Source organism: Anolis sagrei, chromosome 1, assembly GCF_037176765.1.
Source record: "Anolis sagrei isolate rAnoSag1 chromosome 1, rAnoSag1.mat, whole genome shotgun sequence".
Lineage (NCBI taxonomy): Eukaryota > Metazoa > Chordata > Lepidosauria > Squamata > Dactyloidae > Anolis > Anolis sagrei.
Genome location: NC_090021.1, coordinates 265,010,608 through 265,035,497, shown reverse-complemented (window position 1 = coordinate 265,035,497; position 24,890 = coordinate 265,010,608). Strand labels below are relative to the sequence as shown.

Below are 24,890 nucleotides of genomic sequence, written 5' to 3'. Positions count from 1 at the left end.
ATGTTGTTGTTCTGGATTTGCTAAATAAATATTAGATTTCTCTGGGCTAGTCATTGTAACATAAGTCAAGAAATATGTCAACTTGGTATACTGATAGTGCTCAGTGTTGGTATAGTTGTTCTGTATTTCTGTAAGGTTATCCACCCCTTTGTAAAATGCTGGCATATCTTGCAGTCAGGTGTTTCCAGAGAAATAGAAAAACAGTTTGATTCAACACCCAAACTACTATACCACGCTGGCTCTCTGGTAATGCTTAATTATATTTGTGTTATAAACTGGAAGATATTGTCTATATAATTTTAACTGGTTTTATATGAATTTTATTGTGTGATATTAAAATGTTTTCAATTGATATATGTTTGTATGTTGTGGCATCTAATTGTTGCCAGTCTGTACGCCGCCCTGAGTTGTCTTCAGGATGAAAAAAGCAGGATAAAAATGCGGTAAATAAATAAATGAAATAAATAAATGAAAATATTATTAATGTATAAACATTGATATAGGTGCACTTTTTGATGAAGTCTATCACTGTGTCATTTAACATTTGAGAACCACGTCTGAACTAGGTAGAAGTCTAGTTGATCCCTAGACAGGTGTTAGCTTGCTCCTGTCCAGAATAAAAGGGGAGATGGATATGTGGCTGTTCACATGAGATGCACCATAAATATTCTCATAAACTCAGCAACATTTCAGACCTTTTTGCTGTTAATACAGAGTTCTGAATAGGGGTCACTGGGCCCTTGTGATGGGGGTTCCTGTATATCAAGTCTCCTTGTAAAAAGGTTCAGCTAAACACATGTAATGTGTTTAGGACCATTTCCAAAAATGCGGAGGTTTAAAAAGACAAAGTACTCTGTAATAAGCTTTGCACATGATGTAGATAGAAGGAGGAACCATAATTCTCAGTTTGAGTGAAAAAAAAATGCTTCAAGCACATCCATAAGCAGTTACTTGAAATAAAGTGTTTGATGGAAGAAGAGCAAACCTCTAAACTGTTGTTCTTTGATTCTCGATTTCTCACTACCAAACACCAGTGTTGTTCTTTGATCATCACTACTGCCACCAAGTGGAAGCCTTTATTCTCTGGTGGCTTCTAATGGAACAACCCAGGAAAATCCCAATGGTGATAATATGGAATTAAGCATGGCATGGAATGAATGACAAGGACTCAGGCTGAATTTATCCTAAATTTACTTTTACTTTAGGAAGATAGAAAGATAAAGAGTTAGCTTACTGTTATTATTTTCTGCCAACTTGCCTGCGACATATGGCAACTTTATGAATAAGATAAACTAAAGAGCCCTGGCCGTTTTCTGCTCAGGACTTGCAAGTTCAGGGTCGTGGCTTCTTTGAGTGAGTCAATCTACTTGTAATGTAAACTTCCTCTTTTCCCACTGCTTTCCACTCTACCAAACATCATTGTTATTAGTATTTATTTGGCATGATCAGAGTATATAGCATTATATAAAAATAAAGCCCCTGCCAAAGACATACAATCTAAGAGGAAAGTAATGCTACCCCTCTATTCCGCCTTGGTTAGACCACACCTGGAATATTGTGTCCAATTCTGGGCACCACAATTGAAGAGAGATGTTGACAAGCTGGAATGTGTCCAGAGGAGGGTGACTAAAATCATCAAGGGTCTGGAGAACAAGCCCTATGAGGAGCAGCTTAAGGAGCTGGGCATGTTTAGCCTGGAGAAGGCTGAGAGGAGATACGATAGCCATGTATAAATATGTGAGAGGAAGTCACAGGGAGGAGAGAACAAGCTTGTTTTCTGCTTCCCTGGAGACTAGGATGCAATGGAACAATGGCTTCAAACTACAAGAAAGGTGATTCCATCTGAACATGAGGAAGAACTTTCTGACTGTGAGAGCCGTTCAGCAGTGGAACTCTCTGCCCCGGAGTGTGGTGGAGGCTCCTTCTTTTGAGGTTTTTAAACAGAGGCTGGATGGCCATCTGTCAGGGGTGCTTTTAATGCAGTATTCCTGCTTCTTGGCAGGGGGTTGGACTGAATGGCCCATGAGGTCTCTTTCAACTCTATGATTCTATGATTCTAAGGTATGCTGACTCTACAAGCATCTGAGTATGGAATTGTACAGAAGTTCCTTTCCCAGCCTAAACATTTATCCCCCAAGCAATCCCAGAAGGAATATTTCGATTGTGTTATTATCAGACCTGCCCTGGAAACTGTCCAATTGTAGAAATATTTTAAATACACAAATGGATTATCTTTGTATGTGTATGAACCGGACTAAATTCAGCATAGCTACAATTTTGACAGGGCTTTTTAGTAGCGAGAGAGACTCAAGAATTCCCATGTACGGTATTTTGGCATTTGGCCACAGGTTGTAGCTTAGGTATTGTCATATAGGACTGTGGTATTTTCCTCTTCTCTTGACAATTGCTCTTTTTGATCCTACTAGACCAGGCTCAGGGTTTTTATCTCTGGGATTTAGGTTTATAAGCACTACCACCCTGTTGCTGGGAATACGGTCATTGAGCAAAGAATTGTAATCCTATGACCTTTTATAATGCAGGCTGTCTCCAAGTTACAAACATCCGATTTACAAATGACTCATAGTTCAGAACGGTGGGTGGGACAACATGAAGTGAGAGAAATCTACGCCTAGGAAGGGAAATTCACTCTATATTGTAATAATAATGTGCTTGTAGAGTTTAATGAAATTTAAACTGAAAATTGAGAAGTAATGTAAGCTGAGCTGAACAGAAAGAGCAATACTTGTACCATGGATGCATTTTAGAAGTTTTTATGTCAACATGGTGGCATTTTGGAGAGAAAAAATATTTATTTAGCATGAAGCAGTCCTGGAGATACAGGCCATAAATCATATCACACATGTACATTCAGTAAGAATGTTCATTCTTTCAGTCAGTAATACACTAATTCTGCTGTGGCAAAAATGTTGGTGACAGTGGTTTAATTTACATTCCACTGTGTCAACATTAGCACTAGATGTGAAATAATAAAGACTCTACTATATTTAAGTATTGGCAATGGAAAATAAGGCTGTAGGTAGGTTGCCTGCCACATTTTAGCTACAGTCTGAAACTTATTTTGTGAAAACACATTGAAATGTATTTTTATTATGCTTATGTTTTAATGTTTAACTTACGTTTTAACTGATGTGGTATGTTTTAAGGCACCATGGAGGTGCAGTTGTAAGCATCCTTGAGTCCCCCTCGGCGTAGAGAAAGGTGGGATATAAATAAGATAAATAAATAAACAACATTATTTTTGTTCCTGGGTTGGAAATGTTATTTCCTAATTAGTTCTACCATAAAACATGGATTTGTTTTTGCGGGAAACCTGCAGCACATTTTGCTATAGTTTTTCAGTGACTGTGCCTCAATCAATTCCACATAGTTTGTGGCAGTCATAAAACTAAAATTGTTGTTAAAAAACCATAGGAAAATGTGCTGCAGGATGTCCCACAAAAACAAAGTTCGCCATATTGGATGTGTTTGTCAAGTTTGGCCCAGATCTATCGTTGGCAGAGTAGTCTCTGGGTGTTGGTGAATTGTAACACCCGGAACCAAGGTCCATCTGCCTCAAACCCCTCCAGTATGTTGTGTTGGTCATGGGGCATCTGTGGGCCAGGTTGGTCCAGATCCATTGTTGGTGGGAGTGACCCTGACATGTGGAGCCATCTTGGAAAATACAAACATATAAACAAACTTTGACTTTTATTATGGTATAGATAGATAAATATAGATGTAAGCTGCTTTGAGAGACTTAAATATCACTCATTCAATATTGTTCATTAGTAAATAGTTCTGAATCAGTCAAAGAATATAAACACTTCTAAATCCTTTTTATTTCAGTTAAATCTCTCATACAGTAGATCAGTTTAGTTAGATTGTGCCAAACATCAGTCCTCCACCATCATGTTTTCCCCAGTGTTTCCCTGATGTTGATCTCACCAACAAGAATTGCAAAAAGGCTTTTGAATTTAACAACCTCAGACTTTGTAAATGGGGCAATTGTCAGGAAGGTGGTATCTATCTCCTTTTGAAATCTCGGTCAGATAGTACTAATCTGACTCTTGGGTTTGACACTTTACAGTTTCCTGATTTATCTCTTCCCTTAAGGCAGTTTGCATTCTTAAGCAAATCTGGGCTGAATAGGTCCCAGAAAACAAGTTCTACCAGTTAACTGTTTGCCACATAATACAATTCTGTGTTTGTGTGTGTGCTTTCACGTAGCCTATGGGAACCTCATGAATTTCATAGGGTTTTCTTAGACAAGGAAAACTTAGAGGTAGTGTTGCCAGTTCCTTCCTCTGGAATCAGTGGCAGTCTCCCATCCAAATGCTTAATTCCGGATTAAGATTATAAACACTGTCTGTGGAAGGATTCTTAATGCAACTCAAATACAAACAGATGATGTATTGCTCTGATTTTAAGATTTCAAATATGAAAAATATCTCAATTTTTTAAAGAATCAGTAGCAAGTTTTATGGTCATTTTTGGTGATTATTATGATAATAATATTTTAGAATACTTTTGATACGGGGTACTAAATGCTCTGTGGCTGTACTACTTTCAGCCAAGGGTACATAAATCTACACTAGGTACAGGTTCACATATCCTTTTTTACAAAAGGCATCTGTCCTCCCCACCCCCATCTCTGCTTGTCTTCAGTAATTCAGTTTCAACAAGAAAATCTTCTAAAATTTCTTCAATGGTTGGATATTTGGAGCCAGAAACGTTTTCTGATCTACTACATTATAACCCAGATTATAATCTACCATCTGCCCATCCTTGATTTAGATAGTAGATTCTATCATTTAGATCTGCTGTTAGTCCTGTTTTTCCTAAAGTTGTAGTTAATGATTTAAAAGAACACCAGAGAGAACAACTTAGTAGAAAAGAATAATGGAAGCCTGGTTTCTACTCAGCATATTCAAATGTTGCACAGTGCCCTCTTTTTTCCAGGTATTTTTATTGCCTTCAAAGTATTCCTTTGATCTTTTCTATCTTCAGTTACTTGATATGCTCAAAATCACATACAGTCCATGACATTTTCGGCACATGTTTCGCACAAAAATAAAAGTCCACGATCTAATAAAGAGTTAAATATTACTAAGCCAATTGACATTCTTCTTCAACATTAACTTGCTTTTTTACAGCTTGAGTTTTTATAGGAAACACCCATCTTTATCTTATGTATGAAGTAACTGAGAAGTAATAAGTATATATCACCACCACTATCATTATCCCTTTTCCTCAGATTTAAGACTCAGTGTGGCTTGCAAATTACAATGATTACATATAAAAACATGAACGGTAGCTGCAAATTTGGTGGAACTGAAAGTAGGACCTCTCCTGTGAATTGCAGGCACTAGTCAAGCTAATGTGAGAATATGTGGGACCTTATCACATTTGGAAATAGTCTTGTTTCTGAGACAGTTTGAGAATGATTCTGAATGGGTCCCATCACATGACATTTGCCCCATTCTGTCGGAATCCATCTGCAAAGCATTGCAGAAACGTATTATTTACAGACTGAATTCTAATTGTGTCTTTTGAAATAATATGGATTCTTCTGTTGCTGAAGCGGCGTTTTTGAATGTGATTGGAAAATCTGTATGCATTCCATCAGCAACTATACTTTTTAAAAGGTCATAGAGTGATGTAGCTTTCCATGGTGGGATGAGTCAAGGCGCAGTATTTTCAAATCATAATAATCAGGTGAGATGAGGAGAGTCTGTATCCCATCTCAATACAGTATTAATCCAGTTCTAAAAAAATATTGGTGTATACTGATATAAATGGGTCTGTCTAACATCCTAGACCTAAGCTGTGGGGGCTTTATCTATCATAACCAGCATTTTGAATTCTGCCTGGAAACACAGCAGCCAGCAGAGCTGCTGGAACAGGGAATGACATGCTCCATGTAACAGCAGATAGCCATGTTTTCATTTATTTTCGGTATGCTCCGTGATGTGTTTAAGGAAGAGAGTCCCAAGTTGTTGTTTTCTAAAACCAGGGATAATGCAGTGTAACAGGATTATTGAACAGCTAAGTGGTATACTTTGGAAGCAGCTTCCATTTTGAACTGACACCAAGAGCCCAGGTATAAAATGTAATATATTTCGCTATTTTAGGTGCCAGTGAGCATTTATATTTCAGTTGTTTTCTGAAATGGATCATATTAACAAATGTAAACTCAAATGTCACACCTCTGAACAGTAATCTTTTTGAACAATGTTTGTGTACCTTCAAGCCACCTGTCAAATTTCAGCAGCCCTGTGAATTTTATAGGATTTTGTTATGCTAGGGATGGTTTTTCCAGGTCCTTCCTCTTAAATGTATTATTTGTTGGTGGTTTCTAATCCAAGTTCTAACAAGGTCTGACTCTGCTAGCTTTCAAGATCAGATGGGATCTGGTGTCTTTAGGGTATTTAGGTACCTTGAACAAAAGTGCTTTCAAAATACTTTTACTTCTTAGCAGTAAGATCATACTGACCCTGAATGTAACCTTCATCGGAAAGTAGCTTGCTCTACAGACAACATTTTGCTTTGACTTTCACTTTGTTGTTGTTATTATTGTTAAATCTTTCCTGGAACTGTTGTTGTTATTATTGTTAAATCTTTCCTGGAATTCCTTGTTCCATTATGCCACTATCTGGTGGAGTCCCACATGAAAACAGCTATTCTCTCATCTCTTATAGTTCAGTTTAAAAGGTCCTGTGCCTTTTCTCTTCTTAGAAGAAGATTTTAAGAGGTCTCTTTTATCCTCAGAGTTTTTCAATCTCTTCTTAACAAACGAATAGTTCTTGTATTAGGGATAAAGGGATAATCACCTAGTTTCAATTTGGAATGCCATATGTGCTTCATGGGTACTTTGCACCTTTCCTTCCCTCTTCCTGGTAAAGTAAGCAAGCCTTTGCTTTTATCTTGGAAGAGAATTTGAACTTAAACAACTACAGTGCAACCAGGTACTTCACGTAATGCACATCTCATATCCCTTTATAATTGGGATGGCATTTTAAAGGCATTTACACACATATTACTATTCCCATTAGAAAAATTAAATGCAGGCAAAATATCCGTAGTAATAATTATTTTAGATAAAAGAACCAATCAGTATTAAATTCACCAATGCACAGAATGTGTTTTATCAAAACTTTCAGTAGTTGCACAGATTGGGAACAGAGTTTATATGTTCCACGTACAGTTCTTGAAAAGCATCCGTTTTGTTATAATACTTTCTCAAAGACTACATTCCTGTGGTTGGCTGCAATGAACATTCAGAAATTGGCAAGGTTCATAAACAGTCATTTTGGCATGGGAGGAATGTGATATTATGTGTGGAAAACAATGCCCTTTTGAGCCATTGCCAGCTCAGGAACACTTGACAAGCCAACTTTTCACTAGTTAGCAACTTCATATCAAAAATGTACTTTGCAAATAGTACTGTTATTCAGGGCTTGGGAAATTATATTTAAGAAGAATGACTATAATCCATAAGTGACTAATAGAGTAATGCTTGGAGACCCAGAGCATCATCCTCCATTGATGATTTATGGATAAATTATTTTTGGCACAGTCCCATGGACACTTAGAATTCTGTGTAAATGTGCTATGTTTTCCAAAACTGATCTTCACAGTGGAAGTGAAATGTAGGACAAATTAAACAAATTAAACCTTATTGTTCAATGTGTGGAAGAAGCTATTCCTTACAAAGAATTCTGGAAAAAAAACCTAGCGTGGAGAGTTTGGGTGCTGAGCTTAGTTCTTGAATTTTAGATGTGACACCTCATTCAGTGGATGGCATTGAGAAAACCACATCTTTCAAAGTACATCTTCAATGCAGATTTTTTTTTTTGCAACAATAATATAAAAAGGACAGGGTAAATTGTGATTTTTGACAAGGTTAAAAATGTGGCTACTATGAGATTGAAGACAATGGGCTGGATTCAGATTTAGTCAAAAACAATGCTCATAGAAGTCAACTCAGTAGTTTAAAATTTCATAAAGGTAAGATTCACAATGGAATGACTTGATTGAAACTTTATAGTAAAAGCTATATTAGCCTGTGTCTTCTTTTGATTTTGATTGCTACACTCATCTGTGTCTGAAATCACCTTTGCAGCATACCACAGTTTTGTAATGTTCTTCTTTCTTGGTTGCTTGGTATACTAGGGTAGTTGAATTCTTGGTATACTAAGGTAGGGAGATTCTTATATGCAGGTATACTGTTGCTTGGTATACTAGGGTAGTGAGATTCTTATATACAGGAAACTGGATGGTTTGACATATTTTTCCAAATCTGTGCTTACAGAAAGCTACAGAGGCTGACCTTTAGAGATGTTATAGGGAACATTTTTAGTTAATTTCAAGGTGCCAGGTAGAGTCACTATTGTTTACTTTTCACGTTTTTAAAATCGTTTTGCTTATAACTTGCAGGTTTTGAGGAACTGTAGGATGGGGTGGTACTTAATTTTTGAGTAGGAAATACTTTCTTTCCATTTTTTTTTGTTTAACAAATTATAATTTAACTTCATTTCCTGGCTTTTTTAAACCTGTGTTTTCCATTAATATAGGATATGAAGCAATGCTAAGAAATCACATATATCCCAGTGTACAAAGTAGATTGATCAAGTGAATCAAAGGAAATGTATAGGGTCTCATGTTATGGCTGAATAGATTTTTGTTGACATCAGAAGTTATTAATTGCCCCAACTAAATTGCAAAGATTCTATCATTGCTCACAGGCTTTGGAATGCTGTAATTAAGAGGGCTGTTACATTTTCCTTTCCTTTCTTCCTTCCTTTTGAATTTAACCACTTAGATGCTGAAACATGGGGTGGGGGATGAAGTCACTTGATAAAAGGAACTTGTTGAAAACAAATCTAATTATGCAATTCAGGTTTGAAAAACTGCAACCCCCCCCCCTTTCTTTGGAAACTTATGTGGATTATATTGAAACCAGAGATAGAAAATTAATTTAAAAGGGAATAATATTTTATTCACTAAAACCTACAACCCCCCTCCCCCCCAAAAAAACACCTTATATTAATTATATATATGTTGAGAGGGATCCTCTTAAAATACTTGTCTAAATTTTAAACTCGTGTATAAATTTTCAATAGATTACCTACTGTAAAAATATTAATTCCTGTCCATCCCCTGGTCTTCATTTAGACCAGAAGTGTACAAAACGTAAGCCAGGGGAGTGACTTTGGCCAATATCTATCTCTCTGCCAGAGTCAGAAGTGACTTGAGGGCACACAACAGCAACTCTCTATCTGTGCACATGCACTAGTCACACAGAGAAATGCATATATATGAATTGCTTCTCCTTGAAGTGTCCAGGAATAGGAGTTCTCCTTTTAGATAGCTTGTAGGCCTTACCATTTGATCTTGAAAAAAATTGAAAAAGCCACTAACAGACTTTCCCAACTTCCACATTTTTTTCTATTTTGTTTTTGGCCTTTTAGGCCAAGCTCAAAGAAGTGTCCTAGAGTCAGAAAATCAATCCCTGGTCCTACCACAATTGCCTGTCACTACGTTAGAGGGACCCAAGTGGGGGTGTCCATTCAAACAAGAAATGCTCAAGCAGTTACCTTTTTACTGCTCAAGCAGTTACCTTTTTACTGGTTGACAACAGGGTGGAAAACCATGGTTGATTTTAATTGGGTCTTGGGAATTTACAGCAGGCTAGTGTTGAAATGGTATGGTGGAAAAGTGGTTAATCTGAACCACAGAAGAAAGGGGAGGAAATCTTAAGTGTGAAAAGGGAGGCCGGAGCCTGTACATTCTCAGAACATTCAACATCACAAAATTATGATTTTGAAATAGGAAATACTGCATTTGAACAGGTCCTTAGTCTGAAGTAAATTCTATTGAAACTGATGAAACTTAATCCCAGAGGGATGTGTAGAGAGTCTGTCTGTCCCAGCTGTTCATGACATGATATACCCCAGAACATACTGCAAACAGCTGGATCATTCTCTAATAATTCCCTTGAGCATGCTCCAAAGGCTTTATGAATATTAAATTCCTGTTTCCAAATCTCTCTATTAGCAGTTCATATTTAATGCAGTTCATATTTTAGCAGTTACAACTTTTCTATTACATTATGCAGTTGCGATGTGGGTTAGATTTAATGTTCAGAGGATTTTCAAAACGTAAGTCTCATGCTTAAAGTTGCTAGTCTTGAATAGCGCTCCTTGTTTTAGCATTCAGTGTAACCGTTGGCAAGATTATTTACTAGATGAGGGATACAATCACTCATTGGTGGAAATTCTAGAAACTGAAGCCAGCTGGCAGCCTTTGAATGAATTTCTGCTTCACTCTCCCACCCCTGAGTTGAGAAGTAATTGTGCGTATTAGGTGTGGAGAGGCTTGATGAAAGGGATATCCTTCTGACAGGTACCCTTAAGAAGAGGGGCTTGTAGAAGAGAGATTGTTTTGGGCTCTTTATGTAGGAGTCTTCTTCATCAAACCAATAAAGATCAAGATTTGCTTGGTCTTTATTGCTCTTTATTTCTTAGTTGTATTTTGTCACTTCTTAAGGACAATTTTGTGTATTATGCTTTTTCTCACACTGAAAGTGAAGAAAGCTAAGTGTTACCACACAGAGAGTGTAACACTTATCTTTTTGTGGATGTATATACAACAAATTCATTTGTGTAGCACTTCATTTAATTGCTTAATATATCTGTTTTCCCATTAGGAACTACTCATAATGGGAAACTTCCTAGAGCAACTTATGGTTTAGGTTCTTGAACAACTCAGAAAAGATATATTATTTATACAAATAAGAGCCCAATATTGGGAGTGGTGACCTTGGTCTAGAGAGTTCTGTTTTTCATGGAGGAATCCTATTTTGATAATCTGTAATTGAAAATAATAATTGTTTACTTCATGTTTTTGTATTAATAGCAAATACAATAAACAACTGGGATACAAATACAGTTGGTCCTCTACATTTGCAAGTTTAACTTTTTTAGAGTTGATTATGTGGAGATTTGATTGGCTTGTTATCTTTAGGAATCTCTTGGACCTCCAAAAGGATTCTGTGGTCAACTTTTGGCAGAAGATAGAAACATAGAGAACACTTGTCCAGGATTCGCTAGGTCAGGGGTCCTCAAATTAAGGGCCGGATGCGGCCCTCCAAGGTCATTTACCCAGCCCTCGCTCAGGGTCAACCTAAGTCTGAAACAACTTGAAAGCACAACACCACCACCACAACAACAATCCTATCTCATCAGGCCCACCCTTCCCATTGAAATACTAACAAGTTTATATTTGTTAAAATTGTTCTTCATTTTAATTATTGTATTTTTAAGTGTTGTTTGCACTCAAATGAGATATGTGCAGTGTCCATAGGAATTCATTCATGTTTTTTCTTTCAAATTATAATCCGGCCCTCCAACTGTTTGAGAGACTGTGTCCTGGCCCTCTGTTTTAAAAGTTTGAGGACCCCTGCTCTAGGTCCTTCGGGGCATATATATGGTGGAAGTTGACCATTGAGTTGCCAAAGGAACCTAAAAATTCCTGGAGAGCTGTTCTCTCAGGTGAAAATAAAAGTGTTCTTTTATTTCATTGTTTTCCCACTTTCATAGAGGTCCTCTGCCTCTAATGCCATCAAAAGTGGATTTTGTATTACAATACTTAATAGATAATTAATAAGCAAATAAAGAAGCAAGAAAATGTGACTCTGGGCATAACAAAAAGCTAGTTTCAGATCTGGAATGTACAACATCACCTTCCTTTCTCCAAATTATCACTCCTCTTTTATTTTTATTTTTATGTCAACTTTCTGTTGTTAAACTAGGGAAATTATGTGTTCTATCAGAGTCACCATAATAAAAAGTAGTGTTTTACTTTTGAAATCAACATCAGCAAGACTGTGAAAGTTTTCTCTAGGATATCTGTTAATTATATTTGAAATTGTTGATAAATCCATAATTGCTGTAAATTCCTAATTTTTTAAAAGCCCTGCCAACCTTTACATTTTTTTTACTTCTTGGTTGCTGTGGGAATTACTTATTTGAGTTATTTATTATGGGTTTTCCCATTTCTCCTCAGCTGGGATGACAGCAGTTCTGTCAGCAGTGGGATTAGCGACACCATAGATAATCTCAGCACTGATGACATTAACACCAGCTCCTCTATCAGCTCCTATGCGAACACACCTGCATCCTCCCGTAAGAACCTAGATTCCCAGGTAAGTTTTTTTTTCTTTTTTCTCTTCATTTCAATATAATACAGGTAGTTCCCAAGTTACAAACAAGATAGATTCTGTATGTTTGTTCTTAAGATGAATTTGTATGTAAACTGGAACAGGTACATTTTAAGTGTTGTTCCAGCTATATGTGTGTGCTTGTGTATGTGTAAGCTTTGGATAGCATAGGGAAGGGTTAACACCCCTGTGCTGTTTGTCTTGCTGTTTGTTCCTCTGTTCAGAAGATTTCCCCTCAATTTCTGTCCCTTTGATAACTGGATTTTGAAAAATTTGGCTTGTTGTGGAAACAAGGATTGGCGAGAAAGCTTCAGTGGGGACACCTTTTCCCCATGATATCTCTTTCAGGAGAAAATTTCCATTTTAAGGGGTAGATTTCTCCCACTTCCTGTTGTGTCACACACACACCCCTTCTTAACTACGGGTCATTTGTAAGTCAGGTATTTGTAACTCGGGGACTGCCTGAAGTTTCAAAGGTATTCAGATCCCTTCAGAAACATGTGACCCTGTCCATTTCATTGCTTGTTGCAGAATCAAATTTTTGCAATATCAAGGCCAAAATGTTTAACTCATTTACTAGGCACTCACCTCATTGAACATATCAGAAAGATTATTCTAATGCATGACAAGAGATCTCAGTTCTGGTAATTCCTGATTGATTCTCAACGTAACAGGCTGATAATGGTAAAACTGGATCAGAATAATGAACTGTCTGTGCTGGTACATTATGATGATTGACATGTCATTTGTTTTATAACTACACTATTTTGTTTGTTTATGAATTACTTCTATTTTTTGTTGCTTATTTTGATCATTCCAGATGGCTTATAAGTCACCTGTGAACAAATGATATACATGCAAACTTTCTTCTCTTTCATCATATCAGTCATTCTCCCTAACCAGCGTCAGTGATTGAAGACTGCCAGGGAATAAGAGAGATCTTTGCATTGGGCTCAGAAATAATTCTGCCTGAGGCACAAGAGAACCACTGCTATTTAAAACTGATTGTGTTGTGCAGAATAGACTAGTGGTCTGAACTCAGTTTAACATAGTTGCCTGTGTCCCTATGATTGCACAGTTTTTTCTGATTGCTATAAAATGTGTTAGGGGCCTAAATTAAAGGGATGGAATCATTTGGGATTGAGCAAGTAGGGAATATATCTGGAATTCTCTTGAAATTGTATAGTTATAGAAAAGTGATTAGAGTTTAGAGCCCTGCCGAATCTATATCAGGAGAGGGAGCAGGACCAGAAATGATCTGCCCATGCTAGAAGTCCAACCCCTTGCTTTTATGATGAATATTATAAAGGTCTTATATATGAAAGTTTGTATACAGTAATGTCCATGTGCCCAACAATAATATGAAAATGCTGAAATTTGTCACCCATTTGGGTGGAACAGATTTCTCCTTTTATAGAGGTCTTTGTATGCCCTCTAGATCTTATCTAGATCATTGGAGGACCTCCTGGATCAGATGAGGGCAATGCAGAAGAACTAATAGAACTATATGCATGAGGTCTCTTGTTTATTATCAGAAAAAGCTAATCTCACTGGGGCTCTACATTACAGTTTTATACATTTATATGCTAATCTACTCACTCACAGACGCCATGGACAGAGCCAGTTATCTCGGCTCTAAAATTTGTAAAGTGGGATAGTTGTGCCGTGGAGTTATGACTTTTCAACTTCCACAGATGATATCAGTTAGGGCCAGGATCCATTTGAGAATTTTAAGTGGATTCTCCTTTCCACCTCAAGTGTGACTCCTTCCTGCAGCCCTCCATTTGTTCTGGGTAGCTGGGAAACCCTCTGGAGCTGGCAGAAGCAGTGGGATCCATTGAGATATCCAAATGGATTCTGTCCTAGTTGCTGAACCTTTAAAGGGGGATTAATATCATGTATATTTAGAACATTCTTCTTTTAGTTTGATGCTGGTAAGGCACAATGCATTATTCATTTAAGCAACAGTATTTTAATTACTGTAAGTTCACATAAAAGCTTGACGATTATAACACTCTCAGAGGAAATGTAAACACATGTTACTTAATGAAATGTATTATAATTTCCCAAGACTGCATGTTATTACAGGCCATCCTTTTTTTGGCACCTTTTCACAAGAAAATTATGTCTGTAGGTGGCATTCATCAGGTTTTCAGTCAATCTAGCCAACAAACTAAATACGGAAGGAAAATGTTGGCTCAGTATGACATTCGGAAGTGTACAGTAATTTTTTTCTCTGATTTTCTGTAACAATAGCATTTATTTCTCTCTTTCGTGCTCTTCTTTTTTTCTTCCACATCTTCTAAATCTAAAACTGTTTTGGGAATTTCAATATTCTGAGATTTTCCTAAATGGAAGGCCACATTTTCTATCCATTGCTTTTTTGTACATATTTCTGTGTAATACTACTACTGCGTTCCTCAAAGCACCTTTTTGCTAGAGCCTAAAACCATTTCAATAGAACTTTTTAATATAATAGTGGAGTTGCCACAAAGTGTTAAATTGCCTCAAAACACTCTGATGCATGAAATGTAATACTCTTTGTTCCCTTGCCATGAAGTGCATAGTTGTGGCTACATAAAAGGTTTTTGCCTCTGGTTATGCGTCTGAGATTTCATGTCTATTTGAAATTGCTAGCACCAAGCTATAAACCTGATGATATATGGCTGATGTGTTGAAACACTTCTTATTCATTAACAGAGGATTGAAATAAGCTATTTGTACTGATCCTATTTTGCATCTGGAAGACTGAAATAATACCTTAGAAGTGTATGGGGTGCTTTTCTGTGGAGGTGCAACATAGTTCCTAGAAGTGGTGACTTTCTCACAATCCCACTTCAAATATGGATTGAAACAGGAAATGTTCTCTCTGTACTGGAAAAAAAAATATTTTGACTATCCGTTCCTGAAGAACTTTCAATTATTACAGGGAGCATATAGCTCACTGGTTGCAACAGGGCATTGGTTACCATTCTATTTCTGAGGACAGTTCAGAGTGCTAGTTAAGATCTTTTAAGCACTACGTGGGAGCTCCCAGTGGCACAGTGGGTTAAACCCTTGTGCCGGCAAGACTGAAAACCAAGAGGTCGGAGGTTCCTATATAAGCTTAGACTCTATAGCCTATGGAGGAGATCTATTTCTCAGCCTCCCATTTTCCCTGTTACATTTGGTGGGTTCCAGGGAGAGGACTCACTGAGTGGATGCTCCCAAGGTTTGCAAGTTCCTCTCCAGGAAGGATTTTCAGAATTGGTGCAATGAGCTTTTAATGATGAATTTATATTTATATATTATATTATATTATATTATACTGTTATATATAATGTATGTATACGATAGATTTATATCCCACCTTTCTCTGAGCACAGACCCAAGGCAGTTACAACAGAATAGAAACATACAATGTAAAAGTTAAAACAACCCATTGAAAATATAAATATTTGAAACAGCAAACACAATTAAAACCATATGAACATTAAAGCCAATATAAAAACCAGGAGCTTCCACTACCACTTGATTGGCTTAATTAAATGCTGTCAGGAATGTCTTCACACCCTTCCAGATTCACACCCTGCCTGAGGGAATCCTCAATAAAGGATTCCCCCAGGCAGTAACAAGTGACACCTAAAAGCTGTCAGGCCATCCAATGCTAATCAAGGTGGCCAACTGAAACATTCACACCTAGCGCCAACAGACAAGAGTTCTTTCTCCCACCCTGGACTTTCCACAGATATATAAACCCAATTTCACTAGTTTCCAAAAGACTTCAAAACCTCTGAGTATGCCTGCCATAGATACAGGCAAAACGTCAGGAGAGAATGCTTCTAGAACATGGCCATACAGCCCGAAAAACCTAAAACAACCCTTCCGGAATTGTTTTGTTGATTTTTATATGCTCTATTTAAATGAATGATTTTTTACTTTTATAAGTGTTACTGATTTTTTTACATTTAAATTTGTATTGGCATTAATGTTTTGTAATGTTTGGGTGCCAATGTTTGAGGAAAGGTGGAACATAAAGATTAAAGTAGTTGTCATCATTGTCATCATCATTCATGGCAGCATGCTAGTCAATCAACCAGCTGCTAGTAAAATGGCAGTACCTAGTACTCTGACTTGTCTTGCTCCCAAAACTAATCATATGTTATTTTACTGGTTTACTAGTTCCTGCTGGGTTGGTTGTTATGATAAACAAACCATAGGTCGAAGGACTTTAGGTTATTTAGCTACTGCTGTTACAATGGGAGTCGCCTTCACACAATAGCAGATAAAAAAGCAGCAAAACAAGTCAGCTTTATTTGTTACTGTATTTGTATGATCTCTGCAAAAAACAGGTGATTCGGTGATTTAAAATGCTTTTTTAAAAAAATAAACAAGATAGGAAATAAAAAAAAGCAGATAGGGAAAAACGTAAGAAAACAGAATACACAAAGCTACAGATTCCCTTTGCATCTGTGTTTTTAGGTTCCCACGTGGGTAGCAGGTCCAACAGCTTTTCAGATCTCTAGTGTAGGATTTGAATTGCAAATCATTCAGAACGATGTTTAAAGACAGAGAAAGTCAAACAAAGAGTACAGATGTGAACATACACTCCAACAAATGGTTCTTCCCCCTAGTCCTTAGTCTTTAGTGTGTGTTTAGGGCATTATCACTGAAGAATCCTAAATAGTGGCATTTGTTTAATGTGAATAGAGAAAAAAATGGCAAATTAAATTGATGAATACCTACATTTTTGTATGTGTAGTTTTCCAAAAGCTATTCTGCATAATCACAAATGTCAGCAGGGGTTGTGAAGCATGCCACTTTCTGAAATGTTCTCACCCAAGTTGATGACAAAGTTAGTGTGAGGCAGAAACAGAAAAGGACCCATTTATCTTTCAGTCTTGCAAAAAGCTGCCTCTTCATGCTTCACAGATCAAATTGCCAGCAAAGAGATAGGGAGGCAGAACAAAGGAAAAGCTCGCAACTCACGTTCGAAGTGAGTTTATGCCTTGCAGTGTGAGGTTCTATGAGGAATGCTGGGATGAGGGAGCTGCAGGGCACCAAGATAATTTTTCAATTATGACCTTTGTAAATACTTCTTTATGTTTATGATTTTATAGGTTGTTGTTCTTCTTGTATTTGCTTCCATTTTAAAATATATATGTGAATTTCATGTTACAATCATTTGATTAGGGTTTGATTATTAATATGAATTTAGCATCAGAAAGGATACAGAGAGAAAGAGAGAGCCAGAGAGGCTACAGAGTAAAGATTTCCTTAAGGGATAGAGTTTGGATCCTAGAGGAAGAATAAGATTGCAGTTCAACTTTATGTTTTTCTGCTTTCCCACTCAGACTGATGCTGAAAAGCATTCCCAAGTGGAGCGGAATTCTTTGTGGTCTGGTGATGAAATCAAAAAATCAGATGGAGGCTCAGACAGTGGCGTAAAAATGGAGCCGGGATCAAAATGGAGAAGAAATCCATCTGATGTGTCTGATGAATCGGATAAAAGCACTTCTGGGAGGAAGAACACAGTTATTTCACAGACGGGTTCCTGGAGACGAGGCATGTCGGCTCAGGTTGGCATTACCTCGCCAAGGACAAAAACAGCAGCCACTTCAGGAACTTTGAAGACACCTGGAACAGGTGAGGAATGTACAGCCAAGAGGGGAGCAATGCAGGCCAAAAATTAGTGCTGTCAGGAGAAAAAATGCCTCTGAACTGCCAGGATTTCAAGTGCTTGTTGATCTATGCTTGTCTTTGATGGAGAACAGTATAATCAGTCTCTTTTCCTGTGTCTGCTTTGCCAAATTGAAGAGTTCCTGCCAGCAGAGATGCTGGCTCAATATCCTTTGTATGATAGCGTTGAATTATGCCTCTTGTATTGCTGATTGTGCTAAGTGGTAGAACTTTTAACTTCCTTGGGTATGTTAATAATTTATAAGCCTATTTCTTGGTATATCTATTTAGTTGATTAGCTTTCTAGTTCAAAACTTGTTTTCTTAAGAACTGTCTGTTGTGTTTTCTTAAAAACTTAAAACAAACTACTTGATTAAAAATTCTCTAAAAGTTGCAGATTCATCAACAAACACAAACTAACAACCTGTTTATTAGTCTTGAGTAGACTAGAGTCCCATTAAGTCAGCTGATGAATAATGAGTTAACATGTAGTTAAATCCCATTGATTCAGTGGGCCTACTTAGTAAGGACTAACAATAGAATTTAGGGCACTGTAAAGATCGGATCTTGCTGCCATAACTAATTTGCTCCTGGAAGTATTTCAACACCATGTTGTTCTGCAAATTAATTGTAGACAGAGAAGGCCCAATGTGCACGTACCCTTTAGCAGGAGGCTTGCTGTTTTGGCAGGAGGAAGGAAGTCTCCCTAAACACAGCAATCTCTTGTCTCATCCCATCTAATCAGGCAGTGGCATTGTTCATCAGTAGATTGGTCTTTGACCGATCCGGTTGTTGGGATTACAACAATCCAGAACAGAACAAAATGAAATTAACTTCTCCCATTGCCGGGGTGCCTGTATATGTGCAGAACAGACCTTCCTTTCAAAATACCAGTAAACTTTAAGAAGTTATAGGAGAGATGCTTGTTTCACCGAGGGCCCCCACGGGCCACACAATTGTCAAAATGCTCACAAACAAACCAAAAGATGCAGGTGAAATGGCAGGAGAGAATGCTTCTAGAACATGGCCTTATAGCCCAAAAAACTTACAACAACAAAACCAAAAGTGACAAGAAGTTTACTTGCCACTTCTGGTTTTAAGATAGTTTCAGGTTAAACAGTATGTGATGTAGAAATTCATCTCTCCTTTCCATACAGTTACCACAGAGTAATTATGGGCACTGTACAAATACAAAAACATCATATTCAATGCATAGTTTTCTGAGTGTACGCTTGTGACCTCTTTTCAAAAAACCCAAATTCAGCAGTTAAGATTTACCTTTTCTTCTCCATTACATTGATTGAAATGCCACCAGTCTGCTTGTTCCTTTCTTGGTTTATCTCTGTCCTTCCATTTCCTCAACTTTAAGATCATAGATCTCAAAAGGTTTGACTGTCCCAAAGTGTTGCAGAGAAATTGTGCAAAGATAGTGTGAAAAAAACCCCAACATTTTCATCACAAGAAATTTTTTCTCTATACAGGCAGTTTCCATATTACAAAAAAAGATAGGTTCTCTAGGTTTGTTCATAAGTTGAATTTGTATGTCCATTAGAACAGGTACATTTTTAAGTGCAGCTTTAGCCACACACACAGACATAAATGGCTTTGGATAGCATAGAGAATGGTTAACAGCCCTCTGGTGTTTGTTTTGCTGCTCTCTGCCCCTGTTCAGAAGATTTCACCTCACTTTCTTTCCCTGTGATAATTGGATTTTGAAAAATTTGGCTTGTTGTGGAAACAAGGATTGGTGAGAAAGCTTCAGTTGAGACACTTTTCCCCCATAACAACTCTTTTAAGGAGTGAGTTTCCCTTCCTAGGGGTTGATTCCTCTCACTTCCTGTTTCCTTATCCTTGTTCTTAACTGTGAGTCATTTGTGAGTTGGATGTCTGCAACTTGGGGAAACAAATTTTCTGGATTAAAATCTGTATTTCTCTGCAGAATACTTCCTTTGCAGCACTTTGAATATGTGACAAATAATGTACAAAAATACTTGATTTCTCCCTCAGTGGAAAAAAACCTACAGTAATTGTTTGTCCTTGTTTTTGAGTAGATAATAATAATAATAATAATTATTATTATTATTATTATTATTATTTCTTGCCTGCCTTTCCTCATGGCTTGAGGCAGGGTTAGTGAATGTGTTAAAAAACATATTCACCTAAAAACATTCTTTAAAATACACATATTAAAACATATTTATAATTAAGTGTTTATATCCCAGATTTCTCAGCATATTAGTGCTATCTATCCTAGACTTGCATTTAATTAAGGAAGATTAAATTGTTTCTGCACTCTTGTGGCTTTTATGTTTATGCTATTTATATATCTCTGTTCTTTGTGCATAATATTTGTTATTGAAACCTGTTATCTGTTTTTTAAGGGAAAACCGATGATGCCAAGGTATCCGAAAAGGGTAGAATTTCTCCCAAATCTGGACACATTAAACGTTCTCCATCAGATGCTGGACGTAGCAGTGGTGACGAATCAAAAAAACCTTCCACCAACTCTAGGACAGCTGTTGCTAATACAAATGCGTTTGGATTTAAGAAACAGAGTGGGTCAACTGTAGGCATGACTATGATAACAGCTAGTGGGGCAACAATCACGAGTAGATCTGCCACACTGGGGAAAATCCCTAAATCATCTGGACTCTTGGGCAGGTCCACTGGTCGGAAGACTAGTGTTGATGGCTCACAGAATCAGGATGATGGTTACTTAGCAATTAGTACCCGAACCAATCTTCAATACCGGAGTTTACCCAGACCCAGCAAATCCAGCAGCAGAAGTGGAGCTGGCAATAGATCTAGTACCAGCAGCATAGACTCCAACATAAGCAGCAAGTCTGCAGGCTTACCTGTTCCTAAAATGAGAGAGCCAACTAAAATTACCCTTGGGAGCTCTCTGCCAGGATTAGTCAACCAAACAGACAAAGAGAAAGGGATCTCGTCAGACAATGAAAGTGTCATCTCCTGTAATTCTGTTAAAATGAACCCAGCATCTCAAACACCTTCTAGTGCTGGCCAGACAGCTCACCAGCAAGGAGTCAAATACCCAGATGTGGCTTCCCCCACTTTGCGTAGGTAGGTACTCTTTTGTTTTGATTGACTTTTTTTCAGTTGGACAGTGCAACAGTGGGTGTGAGGCATCCAGAAAGTGTTTTGGGCCTTTGTACTTTAATGCTTGAATTCTATTCTTTGAAAAGTTTTCATCAAGAGAAATCCGCATTTACATTATCACTCTTGATCATCACGTCTTCTGAAAAATGAGCCAAATTAAACATTACATGGCTTGAAAAATTATACATTATCTTGAAAAATTAAATAACATCGTTTTTTAAAATGCAGTATATTTTTTTTTAAAAAATGAAATGTCATCTGAAGTTTTATGTATGTTTTCTGACTTTGTTTTCTTTTCTCCTCAGACTTTTTGGTGGCAAGCCTAATAAACAAGCTCCCATCACAACAGCTGAAAGCATGAAAAATTCTGTGGTCATCTCCAATCCACATGCGACCATGTGCCAACAGGGGAACCCAGATTCTCCTTCTGGTAGTGGCATTCTGAGCAGCGGTGGTAGTAGTCCTCTTTATAGTAAAAATGCAGACATGAACCAATCTCCATTAGCATCTAGTCCCAGTTCAGTTCATTCAGCTCCTTCCAACAGTTTAACCTGGGGGACTAATCCCAGTAGTTCTTCTGCTGTTAGCAAAGAAGGGATTGGATACCAATCTGTCAGCAGCCTGCACACCAGTTGTGAATCCATTGATATCTCTCTAAGCAGTGGAGGTGGGCTGAGTCACAACTCTTCCACTGGTTTGATTGCAGCTGCCAAAGATGATTCATTGACACCTTTCGTTAGAACCAACAGCGTTAAGACAACATTGTCTGAAAGGTGAGAACATTTTTCAGAATATGTATCTCTATTATGTGTAGTATCTAGACATATTAGTATGTGGTTTCTACAACCATAGCTGAAATGTTTACTTGGGAAAATTAATTCTACTCAGATTGAGTGTTGTTTTGAGTAGCAAATGTTAGTCTGGATAAGTCTGAGATTTGAGTGTTTACACCTATCTTCATTTTGGGAAAATGCTAAATAGTGATGTCTGTAATTTTTTTTTGTTTTCTTTAAGAGGTTGTATATCTTTGTTCCCAATATTAGCAATTTGTCAAATCACCCACAGTTTTCACGTTAGACTCAAATCTCGAGTATTCTTTTTCAGAAGGAATCCAGGGTTTGCAAAGAAAAAACCATCATATAAATGAATGGACTGTGTGGGGATAAATAGGTCTGTTTCCTTGTCTTTGAGAACGGTGGCAAATGAAAATACTTTTAACACAACCCTCAAGACAGGGTGGAACATAAAGAGTATTCTTCGTTTCCTGCTCAGCCACAGATACAAATCTCAGCTTGCTTTGCCATGTCCATAAGAGGAAGGAATTTTCTTTTCTGCTACCTCTTTAATCCCAGTTAGGACCACATCTGCCTGCACATTAGCCTACATCTGAGTTAATGAAACAGCATAGAATTGACAAAATGTAGCAGACAAGAGAGTGAGCTGGGAATTAGGAAAACTGTGGTTCAAATTTCACAGGGACCACAAAAAGTCGTTGTGGAGATTACAGAGATACTGTATGTGAGGCATGTTGACATTCATGAACCAATCCCAACATAGCATGAAACATATCTTCATTTTTTAGGTTCACTTCTTAGGAGGGTCAGTATGTCTTAGTGCAGTGGTTTTCAAATGGTGGGTCCCCAGATGTCTTGGCCTTCAACCCCAAGAAATCCTAACAGCTGGTAAACTAGCTGGGATTTCTGGGAGTTGTAGGCCAAAACACCTGTGGACCCACAGGTTGAAAACCACTGTTTTAGTGACTTGAGTGTTAGACTATGACTCTGAAGAGCATGGTTTGAATCCCCTCTTGGCCATGAAAACCCACTGGGTAATCTCAAAAGAAGGCAAAGCCAAACCTCATCTGAAAAAACCTTGCCAAGAAAACCCTATGATAGGTTTCCCTATGGGTGGCCATAGGTTGGAACTAACTTCAATGAACACATAATCAATACTTTTTTCAGTGATGTAAATAGTATTATAACTATGATATGTATTAAGATCAGAGCAAACAGAGAGATTTATTGTAAAGCTTCCTCCTTCTGCTTTGGTTGAGAGGAGAGCACTCGTCTAAAGCTAGTATTTGCTTTAGGGGAAACACCATTGATTAGATATTGGGAATTCAACAGTGGCCCTATCAAGACACCAGCAGAGGAGAAACGTTTTTTTTAGCCACACCACATTAATTATCCTTTAATTATCAAACTCAATTTTTGATTCAAAAGTCTTATCTCAGTTGCATTTTGGAAACCCTGCCTTACCCAAAATTAGATGTAAAGCTGTGTTCAGTTTTTAGTTTGGCCTAGTATTGCTATCTTCTTTCTTCTTTCACTACTGGCTGTAGATTTACTATAAACTAAATAAGCTTTTTAAAAACCTACAATCTTAAGTAATGTTTAATCTTGTAAATATCCTAAAGGCACCAGATCCCATCTAATATTTGAAGCTAAGAAGGGTCGGCTCCTTTGAGTACTTGGATGGGAAACCACCAGTAAATATTACATGCTGTAGACTATATTTCAGTGGAAATAGGAGGATTTCTTGACTAAGAAAATCCTCTGAAATTCTTGGGGTCACCGTAACTCAACGGGCAACTTGAATACACATGCACACAAGGAAAGTTTTGTTCTTCATTAATTTTTGTCTGAGTTAGGAGCCAGGAGCCACTTTTCAAGTCACCTAAGAACCAAATGGCTACACATTTTAAAAGTTTTTTTTTACAAATGCATCAATATTAGCTACATTTTAAACATATTAAAACGTAGCTGAAATTAATTAGAATTAACATCTTAAATAATAAGTTCATTTATTTAAACAATCTCATTTAATATTAAATCAAGTTTCTAGATACCGCAGGGCTGCTTAAAGAACTGTTCATCAGCAATAAATTGGCAACAGACCACATTTCGTCTACCTGTAATTTTTTTCATACTATTTACTTACATCTGTTTTCTTGACAAAAGTGAACCATAGTAATAGGAGTCATTTATATTAATCCCACTGCGTGCTGATGAACAAGAAAAGTTGAAACACAGACACCAACTGCTAAAAGAAGACAAAAAGACCTGGGAAGTGCAGCTGTCACACACAGTTCAATCTTGTCATTTTAAGCAAAGTAGTACTGACTAGAGAATGAACATGTTGTTTCAGCTGTGGCTTGCTGAACAATTTCATTTTATTTCTATGTATTAACAAAAACAGGGATCTGCATTTTGTCCGGAAGCTGAGAGTGGTATGCTGCCTGCCCACACTGGGATTATAGTTAGGTTTGTTGACCTAGGCGTTTCCACTTAAATGCTCTCAGTGGTTCTCTCCTCTCCATATCCATTCTCCAGATAAATTGGTTCAAGATTCAGATCTTTCATAGATCCATTTCTATTGCATTTTGGTTGTATAATCACAAGAGGGGTCCTAGCATTCACACTACATCTCATTGTATTGTTGTTGGAATGAAAATAATGTGACATGAAACCTGCAAGTTGATGGGAGACGCAGTGGACACCAGATCTGTGTGGCACAATCATCCATCTAAGAAGGAATGACAGGGTATCCACTTGTTCGGCGTCCATCTCCCAGGGTATATTTTCATGGAAATTGAGGGTCTGCCTGTTCAGCACATGCATCAACTTTCAATGTGAATACAAAATCACAAGCTGGCCTTCAATCCTTCTTCAGAGAAGCATAAAACCACTGTTGAATACTTGTGATACTTTTTTAAAACAACTCTTTCCCTTTCTTCCTTTTGTGCTAATGTTCCTCTCTCTTTTTTGTTGTTGTTTTGTTTTTCCTGTCTTGTTGGACTTTATTCTTCTAGCCCTCTCTCTTCCCCTGCTGCTAGTCCCAAATTCTGCAGAAATACTTTACCCAGAAGACAGGACAGGTAATGCTGTCTCGGGGC

At 37.4% G+C, this 24,890-nt stretch overlaps 1 protein-coding gene across 3 annotated transcripts in view; it reads left to right on the top strand.

Moving 5' to 3' along the window:
* NAV2 (neuron navigator 2) overlaps positions 1-24,890 on the top strand; it is a 282,686-nt gene that overhangs the window by 206,359 nt on the left and 51,437 nt on the right. For all 3 annotated transcript variants that reach the window (XM_060765681.2, XM_060765628.2, XM_067462702.1), the window contains 5 exons: positions 12,067-12,205; positions 17,554-17,845; positions 20,260-20,959; positions 21,301-21,768; positions 24,807-24,872. In XM_060765681.2, the coding sequence (XP_060621664.2) occupies positions 12,067-12,205; positions 17,554-17,845; positions 20,260-20,959; positions 21,301-21,768; positions 24,807-24,872 (1,665 nt within the window). The remainder of the gene's footprint in view (positions 1-12,066; positions 12,206-17,553; positions 17,846-20,259; positions 20,960-21,300; positions 21,769-24,806; positions 24,873-24,890) is intronic.